This window comes from Lissotriton vulgaris, chromosome 5 (genome assembly GCF_964263255.1).
Source record: "Lissotriton vulgaris chromosome 5, aLisVul1.2, whole genome shotgun sequence".
In the NCBI taxonomy this organism is placed as follows: domain Eukaryota; kingdom Metazoa; phylum Chordata; class Amphibia; order Caudata; family Salamandridae; genus Lissotriton; species Lissotriton vulgaris.
Genome location: NC_141693.1, coordinates 1,249,311,516 through 1,249,335,826, shown reverse-complemented (window position 1 = coordinate 1,249,335,826; position 24,311 = coordinate 1,249,311,516). Strand labels below are relative to the sequence as shown.

The following is a 24,311-nucleotide window of genomic DNA, read 5'->3' as shown; positions in this document are numbered from 1 at the left end:
GGGACGTTCAGTTCCCAACGGCCGCTGTCTTTGGCACACCTCCGGATTCGCAGGCCAGCCACACAGCAGCCTATCTGCTCACTAGAGGCTCAGCATGTCTCAGCAGCCCGTGTCCAGTGTCTCCAGTGTAGTCGCTCCGATCTAGTAGCGAACAGCCCAATTCTTCTCCAGACAGCAAGCGGGTTACAATCCCACGGCAGGCCACCTCCGACGATCCGTATTCCCTGCACAGCACGGCGGCTCAGGCCTCCACCATCGCCATGTTGTGGGCTCCAGGCGCCGGAAGTCAGCTTCAATTTCCAAGGGGCAACGAGCAGGTACGTCAGCTTTTTTGATTATTTTGCGGTGCTACTACAATCTGATGCACATTTCTGTGTTTTGCTCACAATAGCTTGTCCAGATGACCAGGATAAATGCCGGATAAGTGCGGCCATCTTGCTTGGCGCCCTCTAGCGCCCCCCGCAGAAGTAGAGCTTACATGTTCTATGTAGGGTACACGCCTGAATGGGTATTCTTCAAAACTAAGAAGTGACTACATTTTGTGTTTGACACCATCTGCTAGACCTGATTCTAGGTCCAAATCACTTTAATTTGGGACTTGGGGCTTTGCATTCCTAGTATGAGACGCTAACTTTTTGATAAGTACAAATACACTTAACTTCCTCAGATGTTTAGCACTATTGGATTGCTCCTGAATACCTCTTTCTTACACTTTCCTGTGTCCTTTGATGGGACTCCCCTGTGTTGCCCTCCACACTGGGGACATTGTGTGAGTGTGCTGCGAAAAGTGGGTCTGAACTTGATTGGAAGGAGTACTTGAAAACACTTTGGGCCTTATTTATGAAGGCCTTGCGTCAGTTTTGGCCGCCGGTACGTCACTTTTTGTGACGCACCAGTGGTGTAAAAAATGCACCATATTTAAAAAGTGACGCATCTAGGTAGATGCGTCACTTTTTAAACCCCTGCGCCACATTATACCTGCGTCAGGTATAATGTATGCAGAGGGGGCATTCCCCCACAAAAAGCCTCGTAATAGTGACGCAGTGAAATGTATGAGATTTCACTGCGTCACTTTTAGGACGCTGTTGCGTCAAAATCTTGCGCCTGCCTCACAGCAGGCGTAAGACTGACGCAAGCCCTTTCACATGGGGCTTTCCCGATGTGAAAGGACGCATTGCTGGAGTTGCGTCACTTTTGTGACACACTCCAGCAATGCGTCACTTTTGCGCTTACAGATACATCAGAAATACTGACATATCTGTAACTCTTTGCGACATGATGCGTCATACATTAAATATGATGCATCAGGAATGTCGCAAGGAGTGCGCAGTGAAAAGTGATGCATCGCTGTTTTCACGCAGCGATGCGTCACTTTTCATAAATGAGGCCCTTTTTTCGGAGGAGCAACTTGAAGATAACAAGTAGTGCATCAGCTGTTGGGCCGCTAGGCTTGGAAGTAGGCTGCCTAACAGAGATACTTTCAAATAGTATATTAAAAGAAACATCTTAAACTTTGATCCTTGCTTGCTGGTTGGTGATTGCTTAATTTTGCTTGTAACATTTTATGTTTTATGGGTGTATTCGGGTGTTTCCACTGATTTGAAGTTAGCAGCTAACTTTCAAGAGTTGGTAATACATTTTATTCTATTTTCAGAAAAGTAGAAATTATAATGCAGACTCAATCAAATTAGGTACTGATACTAATGTTGGAACTGACGTATGTGAAGTTAAAAACATAATGTAGTTGGAACAAAAAACGCCTCAAAGCAACAAACTATTTCCACTTCTTTCAATTGTTCTGGTTGTTAGAAGCACATTGATAATTCTTTAGAGTCTTGTCCAATTAACAGAACATTTAGTCCATCTCCAGAAATGTTACTAGCTGCTGTAAATCAACGGGAAGTTGAATCAATGGAAGTTTCTGTTTTTGGGAAAGAATCTAGTGATGGGCAAGAAGAGGCTTTATCTGGCCACGAAGTAGCAGATGAAAAGGCTGCTCAACAAGTGTAATGTGGTGTCTTTCTCTATGTTGACATCTGAAGGTAAGCTTCGTTGATCACCACTTATATATCTATGTTAGATTTACTATAATTCAGCTTCGTATTAAATTTAAAACACCAAAGACAGATGCATTCTTATTACACTTCTTAGTCAAACTACATTTGTTTCGAGGTAAGCTTTCCAGTAACTACAGTCTTTCATATTTTATTGGTTTGAAGCAAGGGTTTATTTTAGATGATTTTCACAGTACATGGCTGATTTTCTGGACCACTTGCATTCAGTGAAACTATACTCTCCAAACTAGGCCAAGAACAGATGTTTATGGCATGGGATCTGACGATTGAATGCTTTTCTCCTAGACATTTGAAGGCTTATTGAGGCTGCTGAGAGCATAGTAGGCCTGCAACAAAGTCAGCCACCGGGATATTAACTGAGACCAAGATCAAGACCATGGCTTTTGGGGAAACTCATGGTGCATTGATGACAGAAAGATTGAAAGTGTAAATGTCAATCCTTGTTTCAGCATTTAACAGGTTCCAATATTAGATGGAAATTACGTATGACCAACTCTTCTGAACATGCATTGACGGAGATAAACAGATTCCAAAAAATCATGCCAGCCTATGATGGGCATATACTTGGGAAATAATTGAATGCCCTATAAATTAGGGTGACTCTGTCCTGTGTTATGGTATCATGGCTATGGCAGCAAGAACAAGCAACAGGTTGGATGAAATTGAAGCTCAATGTATCCAAAATCTTCTACGCTTAAATTTCTCACCCTCACATTCTCAAACAAGGATAGGCCTGGAACTTCTCATTTGTCTGCTCTAGCTAATGTTCAGTGTAAGAAATCTATTTACTTATTAGTTAAGAGAGGGGTGGAAACCCCACTCAAATAAATACAATCCTTGTCAGTGTGAACCACAAAAGTCACTAACCAAACCTGTGCTCAACCAACTGGCACAAAAGCAGTCAGGCTTAACTTAGAGGAAAAGTATGAAGTAATAAAATAAAAACACTACAGAAGAAATATCACACTCCAATTTAGACAAATAAAGTTTATTTTAATAAATGAAATGACACCAAAACAACAAAAATGAGTAGAACCAGCAATATGAGTTCATAAAGTTATGTGTGAAAATAGCATCGAAAAGCAGAAAACAGCATTCATGGTTATCTGGTCATGCTGGTCTGGGCCAAAGTCACAAGTTCAGTCCGAGTGCGATAGATTGCGGGTCTGATACAGGGACCAGTTTAATCTCCTCAAGAGTTACCTTCTGAAGTCCATGGGAGGGCTTGGCATTCAAGTTAGTGAGGTCAGGAGGAGGTTGTTGTCGCAGACAGTCTATTTTGGTGCAAAAAGCCAGTTATCACCAGAGCTTCCTGTTGTCAGCCGCGGGCTGCCATTGTAGGCACCAAGTGCAGGTGTCCCCTGAGATTCATGTGGGCGGTCGTCGTAGACAGTTGTTTCAGTGTAAAGAACCCGCTCTGTGTTCATGAGGAGCCGAAACTTCTGTTTTTTCTTACATGGAATTCAGGAGGAGTACACTCTGATGCCAGCCAAGGGTGCAGGACCTGGGGCAACTCTTGGGGAACCAGGCCTCACTTCAGCAGAGGGCAGCAGCAGACTTCAGGGAGGTCAAGTTGGTGCTGGTCACCTGGGAAGTTGCAGGGAGACCTCTGGAAGCTTGTTGTGTCTCTGTAGCTCAGACAGGAGAGTAGCCAACTGACCTTTGGAGTCCCTTTTGGGGAGCTTGAATTCAAGGCAAGCATGTCCAGTCTTTCTTCTTCTGACATCAGGGCAGTCCTTCTTCTGAATCTTCCACAGGCCCATGAGTATTCCAATGAGAGGTTCTGAAGGTGCCACTTTTGTATAAGGTGGTAGTCTTTCTGTGGGGGAATTCCGTGGCTTTCCTCCCAAAACTGGTTTTGGTTAGTTCTTACCCTCACCCTGGGGTTTGCTTCAAACTGTCGAGGGTGACAAAGGCAAGAAGAAGCCTGGTGTATGTTTCTTTTGTGTGTGCTACAGGCAGAGTCCTTTGAAGTGTAACCATGGCAGGGGTACAACTCCTACTCAACTCAGCCATCCTGTCAGGGAGACTCACTCCACTCCACCCCTTGGCTTCTTTTGTTTCCATGTCTGTTAGGAATACACAATGCACTATGGGAGAGCCATTCCCAGTCATGTTAGTTAGGTGAAAAAAGCCAACTGTCTAAAAGTAACATTGTCAGAATACTAGCTTAATATCCGTCTTTAACATTAAAGGGGGTTTTAAATTACAATTCATTTGAGTAAAAACAACATTTCTCTATCTGTTCCCAAACTGAAGTTATTACTTATACGTGTAATAAGGTAACCCAGTGTTAGTCTATGAGCGAGACAGCCTTTGAAGAGTGAAAAACTACTTTAGGAGTTATTCACTGTCAGGACATGTAAAACTTGAGTATACATGTCCTACTTTTTAAATGCCATGTATTCTGCACTATGGGTGTTTGGACCTACCTTAGAGGTACTTTATAAGTATTTAAAAAATATGTTTAGGACTAGCAAAAGGTTTATTTTGTCAGCTCAAAATGCTGGTTTAAAACTGCACTACAGGATGCCGTAGCCGGCCTGAGTAAAGTGTTGCAGTGATACGTTAGTGGGGCACAATGAGTGCTGCTGCCCACTGGTAGCATTTAATTTACAGGTCCTGGTTAAATGTACTACCATTTACCAGGGGCTTATACCCTCACACTAGGGCCTACACCTAATTGATAAACTAAATGTACCAATTAGGCCGCGTTTTAAGGAGAGAAAACAATAACTTTACCACTTGCTAGCAGGGATAAAGTGCACAGAGCCATAATGCCAACAAAAATGGGTTCAACCAAGGAAGGCAAAAAAAGGCCAAAAGCAGAGTTAATCCTGCTGAAAGGGTCAGGTCCAACAATCAGTATTTGTGCTATTTTGAGCCCTGGGAAAAGACTAATGAGATAGCTTATGAAAATTAATTTACAGAAATGTACAACTATCCCAACCAGTATTAGCAATTGAATGCCTTTTTTATTAACCTCTGTTGTATAATAAATAGAACTCATGAGAAGGCTTAATAAAGTTAGCAGAAACTCGGTGCTCGCAAATCAAGAATAAGCGTTTAAATAATCTTATAGACTATAGCAATCGGAAACACATTTATATGTTTCATTTTTACACTATGTTATGTCAATCTTTATTTCAATATTATCTTAAAACAAATCCAGAAGAAATAATATTTATGAATTACAGGCTGGGTGGTCTGGTGCTTGTGTAACCTTTATGAGGAAACATTCAGGCATATATCATGTGCCTTCTCAAGCCTGGTTGGTGCTCAGTGTTGTCATCTCTGCCCTCTCTTATGGAAATTGGGTTGCTGTACACTGAAGGAGGCTTTTAAGGCCGAACTAAGGGATTGATGGTTATATGACTAATTTATTTTGGCCTGTAATCTTAGGGGCATATTTACAAGCCCCTTGCGCCACTTTTGCATTCCTTTTCCTATGTTAAAAGTGGCGCAAGGGGCTTGTAAATATGCCCCTTAATGCTTAGTTTAAAGAATCACTTACATATGAGCACTGCCAATAATGCGTAATAAGTTAATTTAAGAAATGTTGTGGTAAGCAGCCTTTCAATGTGTGCTCCCAAACATTCCACAAAACAGGGGCGTTCTCACGTTCTTGAACACATTCTTTTCATTTTATAGCTGGTAACTGACTGTCATGCACAATAGGCTGCCTGACAGTGATCCCACTCATCTTCTATACATGTTTTTATTCACCACCTTATACACATAGTCTTGCAAGTTCATAGACATCCTTAGAATACTTGATGAAGCATTCACTGTAATCTCTGTGGTTAAATGTTTTGTTAAAGGTTTGTGATTGCAATCCCCAAATAAACACTCTAAAGTGTTGCAAAGCCCATACACATGCTAAGGCTTCCTATAATATCACTGAGTATTTTTCTTTAGAAAGGAAAGGGGACTAAAAGCAAAAGCTAGGACACCCTCTTTTGCAGTGCTGCTACACTGTATCAGAACTGCGCCTAAATCCTTGTTATTTGCATTGGTGGTGATAATGTTGTGGGCACGGTTGGATAAATCCTTGACAGGCGGGGGCAATGACAACAGCATTTTCAATTTGCTTGAAGTCGTTTTGGCATATTTCAGACCATTTGAACTTGACTACTCATCAACAATTGTTTATGTGAAACATTTTTCAGCACATTTCAACACATGCGTAGCATAAGATCCTGCTAATCCCAAAAATGCTTGCCTTAGGTTTCACTGCTACACCGCTGATTTCTTGCTCTAGATACGTTACGCTATTCATCGCAAATGTACATTTCGAATATTTCACATTTGAACCATTCTTTTTTTAAATGCTTAGCATCTTAACCAATTCCGAATCATGTTCTTTTTTTCCATATGTCAAAATATCATCCTGTAAAAATTTTTTACACACTTCTCTTTGCTAAAAAGTTAGCGCATTCAAAAGACAACAGCAGTGGATGCCAAGCCAAACAGCATTCACTTAAACTGAAAACATCCATCAGGTGTAATACATGTGGTAACCTTTACTGTCTTTGTGTAGCAGAATCTGGTGGTAAGTGGATGACAGATCTACTCTGGAAGACCATTTAGCACCCTAGATCGTAGCTGAAAATTCCATAATGTTAGGTAAAGTAAACCTAGCCAACGGAGTGTTGTTATTAAGGTAGCAAAGATCCACACTTAAACTAATTTTGCTAATGGCACTCCATGCAGTCACCAAGGTGGCCAGCCAATCAGAAGCCTTAACAGGCCCAATCAAATTCGCTTCAGCTAATTTCTCCAGCTCTTTCACTGCACCCTTCCTCAACAATCTAATTTCATGCCTAACTTTGTGGACCTTCAAGCAGGCATCTTCCTTCAATAAAATGTTATGCTCAAACCCCATCATTTTCCCAGTTTGTCCATAAAACACCATCGGACACGTCTTTTGCAATCAGCTCCTTGTAGTCTCCCCTTCATGAGCAATCAAGATCTATTCACCACTGCTTAAGTCAATGGGCCTGATTCGCAAAGGTATTTACATCTAGTAAAGTAACGACTGTGGAGTCTCCGCACTTGGGGTGGAATCTCTGCACCACCCCGAGTGTGGAGACTCCGCACTTGAACCTTTACGACACGTAAATACCCTTTGTGAATCAGTCCCTAAAACAATGTGGGGATTATCCTGGTTAACCATCCTAATATGGATGGCCATTTCTGATCAATATACAATTATTCTACTGCCCTTCGATTTTTAAGTCTGAAAAGCTGTAACCTAACATTTCTACTGCTTCTCCATTATACTCCCAGGTCTAGTACCTAATTCTATGACTTTATTACATGGCTTATTAAAAATGTTTTCCTCCACACATCCTCCTCAACACTCATATTTGGTGAGCCAGAATACATATACCCAAATACTCACCCCCCCCCCAATTGTCATATTGCGCAATATTTCAAACCACCATCACCTGTATTCTAAATAATATTTTCTTTTAAATTGAAAATGGTAGTAACACTAGGTTACTCTTTCTGTTCAGAGGAGGATTTCTATACTCCTTCAATGCACTTAACTCTTGAGTCCTGCACATATTTGGGAAATGTCCTAAAGTGCCAGACATTGCACCTCTGTTTATCACAATTTACTATAAGCCAAATGGTTGCTCCTATTACATTAATAACATTATGATCCTGTGCTGTTTTCTTTCTTTTTCCACCTTCCATTCATCATTCTTCCATTCCTCAACCAAGGACACAGAATACAAAAGAGACACACATTCCTTTTATTAGCATTGTATGAAAAATAGATTTGAACCCTATTGTTCCTGATAGTCCACTTACTGAATGGAAATTGTGTTCTGCAAATCCTTACCCTGTGAATTGAAGCTAAAGCAATGACTCCTCCAAGGACGTGGAGTTGAGGAGTGCAGGAAGTCCTGCATAACCGAATGAACAAAATTGCCCACCATGTGGACTTAAAAATAGATGCAATAAATCATGAAAGTAAGGGCATATGCACAGGTGGCCTGATAGCAGATGTCCAAAACTGGAACATCTCTAGTGGGGGCAGTGGTAGGAGGCTTTGCTCTTTTGGAATAGGCACTAAAAACTCAGTTATTCTTTTTTGACAGGGCATGACACAGGTTGATGCATAAAACTATACATCAAGATAAGGTATGTTTATGAACTACCATTATTTTCTCAGCACCTGCAAACCTAACAAATAGCTTACCTACCCTGTAGTCCTTATTTCTGTAGGGACAGAAAATAAGGACACATTATAGGTCTAAGCAGTGGAGCGTCTCTTCCTCTGTAGATGAATGTGGTGGCAAAAAAAGAATGCAGGGAGTGCGATAGACTGCCCTCATGTAAAGATAGCCTAACTTGTGGAAGAAAGGATCTAAATGTCCTAAGTACAGCTTGTCAAGGAAAATGGCAGCATACAGTGACCGAACTGACAAGATCTGCAGAATATTGTCGCAACGCACAGAAGTGACTGCAGCGAGAAAGACAATTTTCAAGGTCGAGGCTCTAAGTGTACAACTGTAAAAGAGCTCGAAAAGAGCACACAGTAGAAAAGTTATGATCAAATTAGGGTTCCGCTGCTGCAGAATGACCAGTGCCCAAAGCAAAGCCTTACCAGACCAAACACAAAAGAAAGTAAACAAGAGATTATCAGATAGTTTGCCTGTAGTGGGTCAACTTCTTCCTCTGCACACTAGACAACAAATTTAGCCCGAAGGCCTGAATATACAGACTTAGTGGAGGAGAGGAGAGCACTAAGAATGACCTTCATCTCATTCAGTGGAAGATCAAAGCCTCTCAGCTGATTTTGCTCAATGTCCCTTTATGAAGGTGTAAATTGTGGAGATTTAAGTGTAAAACCTTGTCTTGTTGCTAGTACAGCATAGTCCTCCAAAAGGCAGTTAACTAGGAGGGCATATGCTGAGTGTTAAGAGGTTGGAGTACCAACAGCTTGGAAAGCTATGTTTGGGCCCATCTGACGTTCTTCAGGGTCCAGGCGATCAGCAGCAGATATGGAAATGAATGAATGGATGTGAGGGGCCTAGTGCCCATCGAGCTTTATGTGATTGCTAGAGCTGTAAATTGGAATGTATTGTGAACAAGGAGGCAGTGAGGCTATTGAATCTGAGCAGAGGTGGATTGTCATCAAGGGATATTGAGAATGAGGCATGCACCATGATCTGTAACAGTTGAATCCTCCTGATCAACTATTTGGGGACACCAACATAAAAAGCATCGGAGTAATCAATCCTGGGTGTGACGATAGCATGCACCACTTCTTTGTGCACATAGGCAGGAAGAAAATCTGAAGTCTTTCCAATGAATCTGACTAAAGTAACAGAGTTTGCTGAAATTGCCAAACTTTGTGGGCCGAAATGGAGCGATCGTAATAGAATATGATCCCAAGCTTTTGCCCCGATTTCGCTGGTGTTACCAGTAAGCTGAAATGCATATAGGAGGCCAGAGTTCCACCCAAAGTGGAATGCATCTCCTAGACATACAAGGGGAGGCTGTGCTGCATTGCGTGACAGGTAGGGAGCAGAAGAGAGCCATATTTTCCCTTGCGTCGGTGCTGATTTCAGCAGCTGTGCACTATGCGCACACCTTAGCGCTGTAGCGCTAGGGTGTGTGCATGAGTGTAGCATAGGTTTTGTACAGGAAGGATACCCTTCCTCTCAAATACTATGCTAGACACAAGGGAAAGCTTTTCCAACTTTGTATGCGTGCTGCACAGTGCAGCACGCATACAAAGTCGCATACAAAGTCGGAAAGGAATTAGAAATTAAACCATTTCTCCTTCGTGGCACCTAGTTGAAAAGGGCCCAGTTTTCTCACGCTAAACTCAATCTACTGTTTTTAGTAAATAAGATTTAGCATGAGAAAGCTTGGGTGGTTGCATGGGAATGCCCATGCACCACCCTTGGCATGCACCAACGGCGCAAAGTAATGCGAAGCAGCGCAATGTGCTGCTTCGCATTACTTTTATGTTATTTCCACCGCTAAACAAGTTTAGTGCTGAAACGTCAATTAGGAAAAAAAGATTTTGCACCTTTTGCTTTACTTTTGTGAGGCAAACACGGCGCAAAATCTTAGTAAATCTCTCTCTTTGTTTTTCCAGAGGTAGCGAATAGATCTACTGGAAGAAGATACCATGAGTCACTTATGACTGTAGTGATCACTCATGATTAGCAGGATGAAGATGTTGGGCCAGCAAAAAACCCCAAGAACCAATCAAAAACATTATGGTGCCCCACCATTTATGACTAGGAAAACTGGTAGATGTCTTAGACATGTATTCTGGCAGTTTGCCATATTCTGTTTACTATGTTTCAGTTTGCCTCTGCCAATGCTTGATAACACCTTGAAGCTTGTAGGGGTTTTCCAGCAAGGGGGTTTCCCCTGGTCCTAGTTGTTCCTGCAGTCAGGGACTTTCCAGCAAGGGTTTTCCCATGGGTCTAGAGAGTTTGAAGCGTTCCAGCATGTTTCAGAATTTAGGGGAGGGGTGTGGCTGACAGCAGAGGATATAAATGGAATGTCACCCCAGCACTTGTGCTTGCTGTACATTGAAGACTTCCTCACTGTAACAGCCCAGATGAGGACCACGAACAGTTTAAAGATGCTGGCCGCATTTTCATAGTTCTCAGAAGGATCTTCATTCCACGAGAACAACTTGATTGTAATGCAAATGCCACTGTGAGCTGTTCAGGGCCTCTGGTAAACCAATTAGAACTCCATTGGAAACGCTTAGGTTTTAAGCTCTGATTATTGATTTGTGTTTTTGAGAAAAGCTCTAAAATAGGCATCAGCTGCTACAGTTTTGGAGGCTGATTTGAGAGGATGACATCAAGACCAAATGGTCTTAATTTTGGCACTGCCTCCTATTTACGTCACCTTTGTAAATCAAAATCAGTGGGTGTTTCGACGGAACGCCCACCGCAGCACCCATTGCCCACCACTTTCACACTAAATATAGTGTAAGAGGGTGCCTTATTTACAAGGCGGTGTTAAGCCACGTTAAGTGGCTTAACGCCACCTTGTCAACAAGGCAAAGCCCCTATCACCATAAGGGCCTTTTTTGGAAAACTTGCACAATTGTTTCTAAAGCTTTATCTTGTTTGCAGATAAATAGGTTCAGTCTTATTCAAAATTTCAACTTATTTGTTACCGAGATATAAAGATATTTAGGAATGTAAAAAATGGCACTGGTTGCAAAAAAATTCCATCTATTAAAAAAACAACTTTGTTATTTTAAAATTACCGTTATTTTTTTTACAAATTATGCCTTTTTTTACTTGAACACGTTGTTTATAAAGTTATAAGGAATCTTTCGAAATTTTTAAAATGCTGAGATTTTTAAGCAACATAATTCTTGTTTTATTCTTTGAACACACCATCCCACTTTTAAAAACAAAATATTTTAACCCTGCCACTGAGACCAAACTTTTGGCCTACTGTTGTTAACTATCAGAAATACTTCATTCGTGTTTTTCAGAGCTTTTTTAATATAACGTATTTCCCTGTGGAAAAATTCAGCTGAAACTAATATTATTATAATATTATTATGAGAAAAGGAGTTGTTTTTTATCATTTAGCAGATCTGGTGAATCCATACATATTCTACGGTGGATACAAAAGATTATTTACACTTTGCAGAAATGGTAAACACACACCTAATCAATAGGATAGATTCCATTTTGCAAAACCAACTGCGGAGCACAGGCCTCATACCAATTTATATGTTCCTCCCCCAGGTCCGCTTGCCCTATGTTCCAGGGTAATGCTCTTTCTCATGCTTGTTATACTGTATAATTGGTCTCCATCCTTCCCGTTTTTCGAAAAGTAAGTCTGTACTTCTTGTTCAGTTGTCTCCGCGACATACTTGAAAAGAAAGACCCCTTGCCCTTGGTCATTCCGAATATTATATGCCCCCCAACTCCATTGTCATTTCCCTAGAGTTTTGTTTCCCCCCCCAAAAAAAACATCGACCCGCCCATCTCATACCTGTCCACCTGATGCCCACAGAAACATTAAGCAAGACTGAAATCACAGAAGGAAATGACAGACGTCAATGTAAACTACCAAACTACCAATGGTATTACTTAATACATTTTTGACACACCCAATGCTCTGAGGCTGTTATGGCATGTACATGTTGCCATATGTTTGTGCTCTGCCCATCAACGTAATTATCTCTTTATCTTAGGGTTGCCTGGAGCAAGTGAAAAGATGGTTTGAATCGAACTTTCTATATGTTGGAATTGGAATAATCTGTATTTCTATTATTCAGGTAAGAATAAAGAAATCTGTGTATATATATATATATATATATATATATATATTCGTCCTCTATTTTCAGCGTGTTTCCTTCGAGCAGCTTGATCGCCGGTGATGCTCAGTTTCAGCGCTCCGCTGTGCGCTGACTTTGCATATAGGATTCCAGTTTCCCTTGCTCAATTACTCTGGTGCAAATTGGTACAATCCCAGCTATAAAGCAATGGAGTGTTGCACACATGAGGTTTTTTAAGGTTGGTAGCCCTGAAGAAGGATAGAACCAGGGGGAAAGCACATACAACATCAATGGTGGGGATTGGCAGTGGAGAGTGGAGGGTGCTGAGTGAGGCTTACAGGGGTGGAGGGGACATGCAGTGAGAGGAATGGAGCAGCTGTTAAAAAGGGTGTGAGTGTGAACTCTACAGAGTTGAATGGTTACCCATAGAGTGTGAGTTGCTTGAAGAGATGGGTTTCAGCTCCTAGAAGAGTAGACAAGAAAAGGAGCTTGGATGCTTGTGTGTTCTTGCGGTGACTGATCCTGAACCTAATATGAGCATGATAATGAACTCTCTACACCTTCACATTCCATGTAATATCCTGGTGTGCAGGGCCGGTCTGGTCAATGTGTCCCGCTGGCCTTTTCCAGATGGCCGGCTGGCAAATGGGAGGCTTTCAGAGCAGGTTGGCTGCCAGGACCCTTCCATGCCCTCATGCCCCAATTCTTTCTTGGCCTCCTGCACTGTTGCACTGGGTGGAACGTTTTTGCCAGGGTTGATTTAGGCTTCCAGCCCGGCCCTCCTCCCCGTGTTATGACTGAGAGTGGAATGAGGTTGTGGAATGTAGGTGCTGAGAAGGTATTGTGAGCTCTACAGAGGCCTGTAGTTAGATGCTGAAGATGAACGTATAAGCCAGTACTTAGAAAGTACTTGTAAATATACTACCCTGTTTTGTATAAAATGGAACTCAATTATAAAATCCAACTTTTGTATATCAGCCCGAGTAGCCCATTTATGTGCTTTGCCGTTCCTAAATATACTGTCTTCGTTTTCACCAATGTCCGACAAACTATACCATGCCATAGGGCAGCGTCATATTTCCCTATGTTCTCTAAATTATTGACAGAGTTATGGTTAGCCTAGTCTTGGGAATGTAAGGTATCTTCCTATCCTGACAGTGCAGGAGTGCACACAAAGAGTAAAAAGCGGAATCCCTATACCATTGGATCATTAATCCCTCATATACAGATTACTGATTTAGCATGCTTTACAAGTCCTTCATATGTCAGAGACACAGGCGGGCTGGAGTCTAAGACTCAGGAGGTGAACTGTTACTCCTTCGTGATGTAGTGCTTTGTAAAGAGATCTGCCAGACAACGGTTCCACTGTGACTTTCAAATCCATAGATTGAAACACGAACCTAGATCCGGTTTGAAGGGGATCATTTGGATTAGATTGAGAGGTAGAAAACCAACGTGTGGCAGCAGATGTTTATGCATCTACCAGGAGTTTGTAATTTAAATTCCAGTGATATTAGTGTAGCAAAAGGACAATTATACAACATTACAGCACATAACAGAGGTGGTGCTAACTTTGTACCTTAAAATGTGGAATCCACATTGGTAACCTAATATGTAAATCATAGCATTAGCGTGAAAAATCCAACATTGCCTAAATGGTGCAACCATTTCCCCTTTTGCTGCTGAGCTCTTGACAGTGCCTTTACTCTCAGTAAATTCAGTGTGTTTCTGTGTCTTTGCAGGTGCTGGGCATGTCCTTTGCTCTCACGGTCTACTGCCAGATTGCCAAAACCAGCAGATCATACGGAAAATAGAGCCAAGATCACAAGCCCTTCATTTACAATCCCACTGTAATCTCTGAAAATCTAAACCTTCCACATTCTTCAAGATACATTTCCTATTGGCCGCGTCGAATCAGCTGCATGGAACCTCCAAGTTAAAGGATTGATATCTATGTTGGAGTCAGAGGGGCCGTGCTTTTGGAGTCCAAAAGTTACTAAAATACTTTGTGAATGTATCCGAAATATAAAAGCAGGCAATGAATACTTTTTGGGCACACAAAGGTGATTGAGAACAACCACAGCTACTGTCGTCATTTCAAATGTGAGCGTTTTAAAAGGGAACAACATCAAACTGCTAAATTGCCAGAGCTCATCAGTATATATAGAGGACCAAAAAAGTGATTTCATAGGGAAGCAGCAGGGGTGGTGGAAGATGAGAGATACACAGCACCCAATGCATTGTGGGCCAAACAACTTTTCCAATGGTCCTAGTGATACAACTCAGACTAGGTAATATTGACATCCATGCTAAGGTAAATGCAAAGAGGAATAATTGACAAATTCACAGAGTTGCTTGTGTTGTACCCACCAGTACTCAACCAGGAAATCTTCAAGTTACATGTAGTTGCTTTAATCTACTGAGCTAGGCGTTGGTGTATGTGATATGGATGGAAATACGACTTGTGAAACCCCATTCTGATAAATCCTTTCTATCAAACCCATGTTCTCTATTTTACAAAAAATGAATGGTATTTTTACAAATCCAGCCTGTGAAAGGCTGGCTGCAACAGATGTCTAATAGAGCAGAGGTTATGGGAATTCATTGGTTTTCCTATAGAGTTTGAACATGTACCCGCATCTCTAACACCCTGCATCATTTGCAATATATCCCACCTTTACAAATGTTTGCACATACACGTTGTTCATTGAGATGCCATGCATCGTTGGCCCTCTTCACGCAACTGGCTTTCTCACACTGTATCTTAACTTCCCACCCTTCTCCTACCGCTCTTCCTCCTATTCTAAACATTTGTTTCCCTTATGAAGTGGTTTGCTGCTGCAGCTCCTCTCCCAGATCCCTTATCGTTCATTGACCTCGCATGCCTCTCTCGCCTCATCAGCAATGTGTAATACTATATGAGCCCTCCTCCAGGTCTGCCTCCTATTATTATTTTTTATGGTTTTTGACAGGATAGTGGGTGGTTTCCTTCCGACCTTCACATTTTCTCTTCCATTTCCCTTCCGAATCCGTTCCTCTTACCTCCCACAACCATGATGTTTTTGTTGCTCCATTTTTGTTTCTGTTTTTTAGTGCTGCCTTCACCTTCCAACCCCTCATTTTCCCAACTCTCTCAACATTTACCTTTTTTTATTAACCTGTCCCCACCTCGGCGTTCCTCTTTATTCAGCGACCTTCCATGTTTTTCCTGTATTCTTCTGCCAGGATACATATAGAAGGTAGGCTTCAAGTTCAAAGACACGTTTTTTGTCCCAAAACCCACTTCCGTCCTTTATTTCTTAAAGTATTTATTCTTACAATTAATATTAATGCCGAACTTGCAAGAACTTCGAAGGTGATTCTTTTTCCATTCCCAGCCGCCTGTCCATACTACATCCAAATTATTGTTTTAACGATAAACGCCATCTTTTCTTTAAACATTTTTTAAATCAATTTGGTAATTCACCAGTTGCAATTATCACCAAACTACAAAGGTCTGATTTGTTTTTGTTTACCTAGAAATGACTATTATTGAACTAGCCTATATTTTGTAGTAAACATTTAGGGGTCCGAGAAAGGACAACACAATATAGCTTAAGCGAGGCCACCTATAGCCCCCCAAATACACTGGTCAGCAGATGAAATACATCAAAACGTGGTGAACAGAAGCTGCCGATTTCTAATTATCACACTAATGAGTACAGATCCTAAGAAGTCATAAAGTACTTAAGTAGTTCGTACTTTTTGAAAACGTGTAGCTTCATGGAAAAAAAGTGGAACCTTTGTTTTAATAGAATAATCGCTATTTTAATAATTTTGCACACCACATCTTATTGGGTTTCAGGTTTCTAGCACTTTCATAATTTTTAATGATCAGCAGCACAACGTTTTAAACACCTGTTTTACATCTGCCTGGAATTTATAAAAAGGGTTCCTAGCATGTGAAAATCCATTTATGCAGTGCTTAATTTGAGCTGGTGGTTGCTGGTGGGGGCCAGACGTTTCCCAAGAGCAAGAGAGGAGAAAACTCACAAACTGGAAAGAAAAAGGAAGAGAAAGACAGAAAAAACGGCCACCAAGGGAGTAAACAGAAACCTGTAAGACAGAGATAACTGGGCACGGAGTGCCTGGCAGCTAATTAAAGGACTGTGCACCCTTAGTACATGGCACGTTGGTATTTTATTACTCCTGCCATGGGTGTCTGAGCAGCGCTTATTTTATTTTCACAAATAATGCACTGCATTTATGTGTGTGGAGATCTCCGCCAAGACTGCAGAGTGATTTGCACTCATAAATTGCACTCATGGGGTGGGAAAATGACCATTTGAAAAAGGGGTGTGCAGTTCCGAGCTGGGGTAGGTCTAACGGCGGGAGCTACTACGTATCCAATATGCAAATAGGCATTTCCTCTGCATCTACCTCAAGGGGTCTTGTTCGATGCCCTATGGTACAATATTACTTTTTGTCCTGTTGTGTGACTGATTACTCTTATAATGATCATCTCAATTGAATTCAGTCGGAATGTAGTGTAGGTTTTTTCTGTTCTGTCCTGAAGAAACGTCACATGATCGTTTCCTGACATAATGAGGGGAGAAACATGTTGCCCTTGTTTTAGATCAATTTACTCACCAAGCTAACTAGGGCCATCATATCCTAAATTAGCGTTGACATTTTAATTAGGCTAGTGAGCTCAATCATTAAATAGACTGATCCTCAGCATCACCATACCTATTTTAACCCACCACTTCACACTTTGCACTTGAGCTCACACCCCCACTTCACCAGACAGCTAAGAAAAAGATCTCTAGCAGGTGCCTGTTGGGCACTGCAGCGCCGGCCCGACAAGGAGCTAGCCTAATGATGAAGCATGACACCCATTTGGGTCTGTGAGGGCCTGTGCTCCTAATGGAGCACATTCCTTTCCCTGGAACTTGAATCCTTTGCACTTTGCTTACCTTGAGGAACTCCACACCCTTTTTCTCAATAGATTATTGATACTTGTAGCATGTGTGCTGGACCTGAATAGCTCCTGGTTCTCTTTGTTATAGAGTGTGAAAATGACCTTCATAAACTCCTCTCAGTCCTAGTTCCAACCTGGAAACAATATGAATTTTACCCTTCCAAAGGCTGAAGAAATATCTTTTCAAGATCAAAAGGGGAACGAATCACACCCACATCTGGAGGAGGTTGTGGGGATAGGGTGTCTCCGTGGGAAAAGAAATTTCCCCAAGAGATGGAAATATTGTGGTCCATTGCTGTGAAGTAAAATTGTCTAAATCCGTAAACACAACTTTGGCAGAATGGGTGCTTAATTTAAACTGTAAGTATAGTTTCAAAAGCATTTCTTTTCATGCTGTGGATTACAGAACTGAAACAGTAGGAACATGGACAGCTGAGTATGCACACCCCAAAGCTTTCACAATGTAAGACTTGTGGGAAATCTGTCAGTGGGGGCGTGGGGGGGGAGAGGTTTTCTGACTAAGTTTTTGCTAGGCATGAGTGCACATAGGGCCTTATTTATGAAGGCCTTGCGCCACCGGTGCGTCACTTTTTCCCATTTTAAAAGTGACGCATCGGCGGCGCAAGGACTTCATAAATAAGGCCCATAGTATTTATGTTAGTGCAGTTTCATGCCTCCTCTGGTTTTTCAACAGGTTATTTTTATAATTTTTATATTAATGTTCTGAGTGGTTGATAACTGTTTCATCATCTTATAATATGGAAACGATTAACATTTGTTGCAGTCTACACAAGTTTCAGAATATTTTATAACATTTTAAAGCAATAAACAATATTATATTTTTAGCACATGGAAGCCGCTGTCAATAAAATAAAGAAAAATAATACATCATAAACTTGTAATTTTTCACTGGTATATTTGGAGAAACATTGAATACGCCTGCATGTTTCAAGCTGCCCTTGCCTTCAGAGGCTTGAAGAGGTGATCCTATTGTAGCTATGTGATAGAATGTCACCTGGACAATGCCAACCTACCCAATAATCTCCATCCCTTGTCTGCAACCCTGTAGCAGAGACCAACATGTCAAGGCTATCTAACGGTGAAGGCTCTATGCCTCATACCAACATACAAACATATGTGTAAAATATGTACACTAGCAAGCTCCTGAAGAGTGGTATGAACTATCTGTGAATTCTGGTAAAAACAACACCAACCATCACATACAACTAAACCCACCATATGAAAAGAATAATCGAATAATTGTATCGATTGTATGTATCCCACCAAGAAAGAAAATAATTTAGGTTAGGTACAATTGTGCCCCTACATACCAGGCTACTCTGTGTCTTCTGTGCTGCATGATTTCCAGCTATGAAGTGCATTCATAATTCCCAGAGTTTAGGTTTCGTTGGTGTACATGGATTGGGACAGAGATGGTAGAAGCAGCTTTGTTGCCAATACCCATATCAGCCTCAGATAAAAGAGCTTTAATTATTGAAGAAAAAGTGATACATTGAGTGATCTCGTGGCAGAGAATACCAAACAATCTTGCCTTCACATCACCATAGGGAAAATAATTGGTCCAACAATGGTTAGCTAAACACTGACAAATGACAGGTAATATTGCATCTCTGCTCTGTGTTGGAACAGCTAGGTTACTATAGACTTCTTTTAACATCTAGTTGGGGCCCGCTGAACCACCAGATAAGCAGTGACCATTGCCTTCGGTTCCCTGGATGAGGACCACCTGCCAGATTTAGATCTCTCCACCCACCTGACCGAATATCTCATTTTGCAATGGAGCCTATCCATTGGTAGCTCAACTGAAGGCAATGAACATTTGCCAAGTGGGTGTCTTGCTTGGTATGTTTCTCTGCAAAAGCAAACTCTCAAACTAGAAATCTGTTCTTGCAGAACAAATTAGCAATGGTCCAGACATCCAGGCTTACTGCACCTGGTAGTCATTGTCTCTTGTCCCTACCTCCAAACATCATGTCTAACATGGTGGCTGCTCTTAAAAGAAGGAGTACACAAGTTAGTCCCCCTCCCTGTGACTTCCACTGTGACCCGACAGTCCTGTGATAGACAACTCCAAAGTTGCTTTTGTATATACATTTCATACCAAACACAAAGCTCTAGCATGAGTCATAAAAGCCACAGTAAAAATTATATAGGGCTAGATGTATGTACATTAGGAATAGCGATTACCAAATAGTGAGGATTGCTATTTGGTAATTTCAATTACTAATGTTAAAATGGGTTATCTAGTCCCTATTCCCTAAAAAGTGATATGCAATCGCAATTTTTACCGATTCTCAAATATTATGCGATTAGCAAAGTGCGAATTCGCAATTCCCATTCATTCCTATGGGCTAAAATGCCCATAGGAATGAATAGGAATTGCGAATTCGCACTTTGCTAATCGCAAATCCTGATTGCATTTCAAGGGTGGAGAGGGGGGTTCAAATGACCCCCCCCTGCACCCATGAAATGTTGTTTTCGCATCATGTTGCACACACACATGTCCTAAGGACATGTGTGTCCGTAACATGAATGTAGGAGAGTAGGGTCTGCTATCCTATGGTCACCCCAAATTTTTGCTTTTTGCTTCACTGGTTTCTGACTTAATGTGGCTGTGGGCCTGCTAATCAGACCCACAGCCTGCTGTTCTCTCTCTAAATTGATGCCAATGCACTTTAGGTGCATTACGAATTGGAACTGGTTCACCTTATGAGCCCCTGTAATAGTGCACCCTAGGTGCCCAGGGCATAGGTGTATCCAAGGCCTACCAGGGGCTGCAGCACGTATTGTGCCACCCCTGGCCTGGCCTCCATCTTTGACACAACTGGCTGATCACTCAGCTGGGGTAAGTCGGTGTAACCACCTCTTACTTAGGTACAGTATGTCTGTGCCTAACCCTAAACTGGACACATATGTTCCTATCAGCCACTCCTATGGAAGGCCTCATCAATCCTGGAGGCAGAGTGCTTGGAAATATGTGAGATGGTGCTCTGGCATGAGCTGAGCCTGTCTGCAGCTGTCGGGAACAACTCCCTAAGCTGTTCCGGGATATTGCCATACCATATACTCTTAAGTGCATTATAATCCTCGCGGTTAAATGCTATCTTTGGTTTGGCTTTATCAAAACATGTCGAGTAAGGTGTCATACGAATTGGAATACTATCCCCTCGCCAATTCTGGCGACGGGGATAGCATTCCACCCTTCTAGAGGGACACGACATGTGTGTAGCCTTAACCCCGGTTAAAGTTAAACAGAGCCTCAGCTTCACAAAATGGACGCTGCCACCACAGACACAAGTCTGGCCTCCTGCTGCTGACCGAAACTCGGCAGATGGTGGCCTGGACAAAGGGTTTCCTGCCTTGGGAGGTGCGAGCACCACCCCAGACAGGATTTTGTGTATTAGGTAGGACAGGGCTGAAAAGAATCAGACATGCCCGGGGCACACAAGGTGTCCCCGTGCATAGGCCAGTCCAAACCGGTTCTGGGGCCTTCCAGCCCCAGTCCTGGCGCGGAGCTGGACAAAGGAAAGGGGGTGTAACCGCCCCCCTTCATGGTTCCTCCCAGAGGAGGGACCTAGTAGGTGATCCACCCCCAGTTTGGGAATAAGAGGGGGAGCAGTGCCATTGCACAGCAGATCATCCCGAAATCAACTTAAAACTAAGAAGAAGACTGGACTTCGACATTCTGCTGCACAGAAGACTGAAGAAGAATCTCCCTTGTGGCCAAGGAGTGACCACCCTGTGAACACAGGTACCAACCAGCGACTCGACGTCTGCTTTGCCGCCGCCTCCCGCCGGAGACCGAGCCCAGAGCCCGACAAGAACCAGACTCCCAGACCTCTCAGAGCCCGATCCACAGTCCCTGCGAAGAAGGGACCCGTGGAGGCACCGAGTGACGTGGGACCGGACCTCTTGGAAGACACTTGAAAAGCTGACTGCGCAGCTTCTGAGGCACCCTCGACGTTGTGCTTTGGGGATTGAGAACCCCCACCACCGAGCAGCCCTTGCACCGAAGATCAGCCCTCCAGCATCTCCACGATCTGCGTGGGGCCCTTTTGCATTGTGCCACTCGACGCGCCATCCCGGCCACTAGCCACGCGGCCAGCGGCCATCTTGGCGACGAACCCGAAGATTTAAACAGCAGGTCTGGTTGCTCCAGACCTACCCAAGCTCCTGTGAAAAGGAGCACCCGCTCTGACCTTGCTGGTCCGAGTGAACAGCATCTTTCAACTTCTGCGTGGCTTGCATTTGCCAAGGTCTGTTTGCTCCGATCAGGTCGCCGACACCGCCAACAGCGAGAAGCCTACGTGGGACAGCTCGTGACCGACTCCTGGACGTCCTCGACCCCGGGTATCCACGTGGCTGCAGAAAGAAGCTACCCGACAACGCCTGTTTGCACCCGACATCGCCTGGTTCCAATCTGGTTCCACGGTAGTCACTGGCTAGTGACTTTGAACACTGTCCCCTCTGCTTTCAGGTCTTCAACTCTTCTGATCCACCCTTGGATCCACCGGAACTCTTCTCATCGAGCCGCCTGCAGCATCTTCAGCTCCAAGCACCATCGACCAGCGTGACGAAACCCGACACATCTTCGACCCTGTGCACCCGCTTCCTGTGGGTGAGGTAACTCAGCTCCGCCGGTGCTCCTGCACTGGTACACATCCCAAGGGCCTGTGTTTTAAGTTTCAGCTCCGTAGGTCACTCGGAAGGTTCCTAACTTTCTAACTTTGTGCTTTTTACGCACCATAGACTTTGTATTGAGAAGTGCGTGCACTTTGAACACTGCACCCGAGTCCCGTGGGCCTTTCCCGACTTAGTTAACTCCAGTCTCGAATAGCTCCAGCGATTCCCAAGGCCCTAGGCCTCTTCACTTTCCTCTAGGTATCTCTTATACCACTTTCTTAGTATATGGTTTAGGTGGCCCCTAGGGCTCATCCATATTGTGCAACTTTTGTGTATTTTAAACTGTCTTGTGATTTTACGCTTGTGCTTCTGTGCTCATAAAGAGTCCAGGGGATTTTAATAGTTAATAAATCAATATATATTTTCAATATATATCTGTGTGGTGTCCCTTTCATTTGGTATTCAAGGGGGTTGTGTATGGTATAACAGCTGGCTTCACATGCCTTTCAGAGTTTAGCCTAAGACTGCTTTGTCCACGTTACCACTAGGATAACTGGTCTACAAGGTTGAATTACAACCATCATCATAAGGGTTGCTTGGCATGGTACAAAGTGATCACTAGAACTAGTGAGCATTATATACCAGGCCAACTTCTCACATTGGTGAGCAGCGGATTGGGATCTGAGCTTGCTGTTGTTTTACCATTACAATCTTTGAGATTATCATTTGAAAGATCATACAGGTACCTGCTAGGTACATATAAAACAAGACTAGTATACATAAGTTCTACTGAACTTAGTTGTTGTAGAGCAAAGGGAGTAGCACACCCTAGCTACAACTACTAGATAGGTTTAGTAGGTAAACACCAGTGTAGGTAGATTGCAACACATCCACCCACACTAGAGCAATGTCTGGAGCAGAGGGGTCCAGTGGACTTACTCCTGTTGAGAGTGACCCTCCAAGGGCACCATCCAAATTTGCTATTTTTTCCTTTAAGGAATTAAGACAGCTTTGTGTCTTAAGGGGTCTGAAGACAGGGCCTTCCCCTACTACAGACCACCTAAGAGAGCTCTTGGACCAGTCTGAGACTCTAAAGCCCTCTAAGGCAAACCCCACAGGGGATGCTGAAGGAGGCCATCCTTCAGAGGATGACACTGTAGACACCCCTACCCCTATCATCCTAGTAGATGAGGAAGCCTCCACCACTGGAGCTCCTCAAGTAGATGTAGAGGAAGAGGAAGAAGAAGAGGAGGAGGAGGTGGAAAGCAGTGAGTCAGATGATGACAGAGATAGTCAGGTGCTGGTCAGTAGACTGAACCAGGCTAACTTAAGTCAACTTGGGAATGAATCAGGTAACAACCCATTCAGACCCCCAGGTGGACTTAACCAGGGCCATAGGAGGAGGAGGCATCACTCAGGTGAATCCAATACCTCCCATGTCTCTAGAGGCTCTCATGGTCACTCCAGAAAGGAGATGACTAGCCCTCAGAGAAGGGAACATGAGGCCAAGATGAGAGAGGCTGAGCTTAGGATCCAGAGGCAAGAGTTAGAGGTTGCCCTGGCTAAGGAGAAACTTGCTAGAGCAAGACAGCCTAGAGAGAGTGGGGTAATAGAACCCACTGGTGGCAGCAATATCCACAAGGATAAAGACAGGTCTTTTGATAATAGAAACCTGAGTAAGATTGTGCCCCCCTACAAAGCTGGGGATGATATCCATAAATGGATTACTGCAATGGAGAGAGCCTGCAGAGTACAGCAGATCCCTCAGGAGCAGTGGGCAGCAATCTTGTGGCTCTCCTTTGAAGGTAGAGGCCGAGACAGACTCCTCACAGTTAGTGATGGGGATTCTAGAAACTACCTGGTCCTGAAGAGTGCTCTGATTGATGGGTTAGGCTTAACCACTGAACAGTACAGGTTAATGTTCAGAGATACCCAGAAGACACAGACTCAGGACTGGTCTGAATTTGTTGAGTGTGCCACTAAGGCTCTGGAGGGATGGTTGCTGGGAAGCAAGGTTACAGACTATGAAGGATTGTACAATTTGCTGATGAGAGAACAAATTTTAAATAATTGTCAGAACCAGCAGTTGCATCAACATTTGGTTGACTCAGATTTGACCTCTCCCCAAGAATTGGGAAAGAGGGCAGATAAATGGGTAAGAACCAGAGTTAAGCAAAAGAACCAGAACCAGAACCAGGGTGGTGACCAGAAGAAAACAGACCAGAAGGGTGGGGAGCAGAAAGCTAAAGACCAGAAGTCTTCAACAGGGCCCCAAACTGAGACAGAGGGTGGGTCCCAAACTTCCAAGAAGAAGAAGAAAGAAGGTCAGAAGAAACCCTGG

General features: G+C 43.0%; 1 protein-coding gene across 2 annotated transcripts in view; it reads left to right on the top strand.

Moving 5' to 3' along the window:
- The window catches only part of CD53 (CD53 molecule), a 197,128-nt gene extending 178,921 nt beyond the window's left edge, over positions 1–18,207 (top strand). For both annotated transcript variants that reach the window (XM_086923094.1, XM_086923093.1), the window contains exons 7-9: positions 12,283–12,366; positions 14,109–17,876; positions 17,976–18,207. In XM_086923094.1, the coding sequence (XP_086779220.1) occupies positions 12,283–12,366; positions 14,109–14,180 (156 nt within the window). In that variant the 3' untranslated portion in view covers positions 14,181–17,876; positions 17,976–18,207. The remainder of the gene's footprint in view (positions 1–12,282; positions 12,367–14,108; positions 17,877–17,975) is intronic.
- The last annotated feature ends 6,104 nt before the right edge of the window (positions 18,208–24,311 follow it).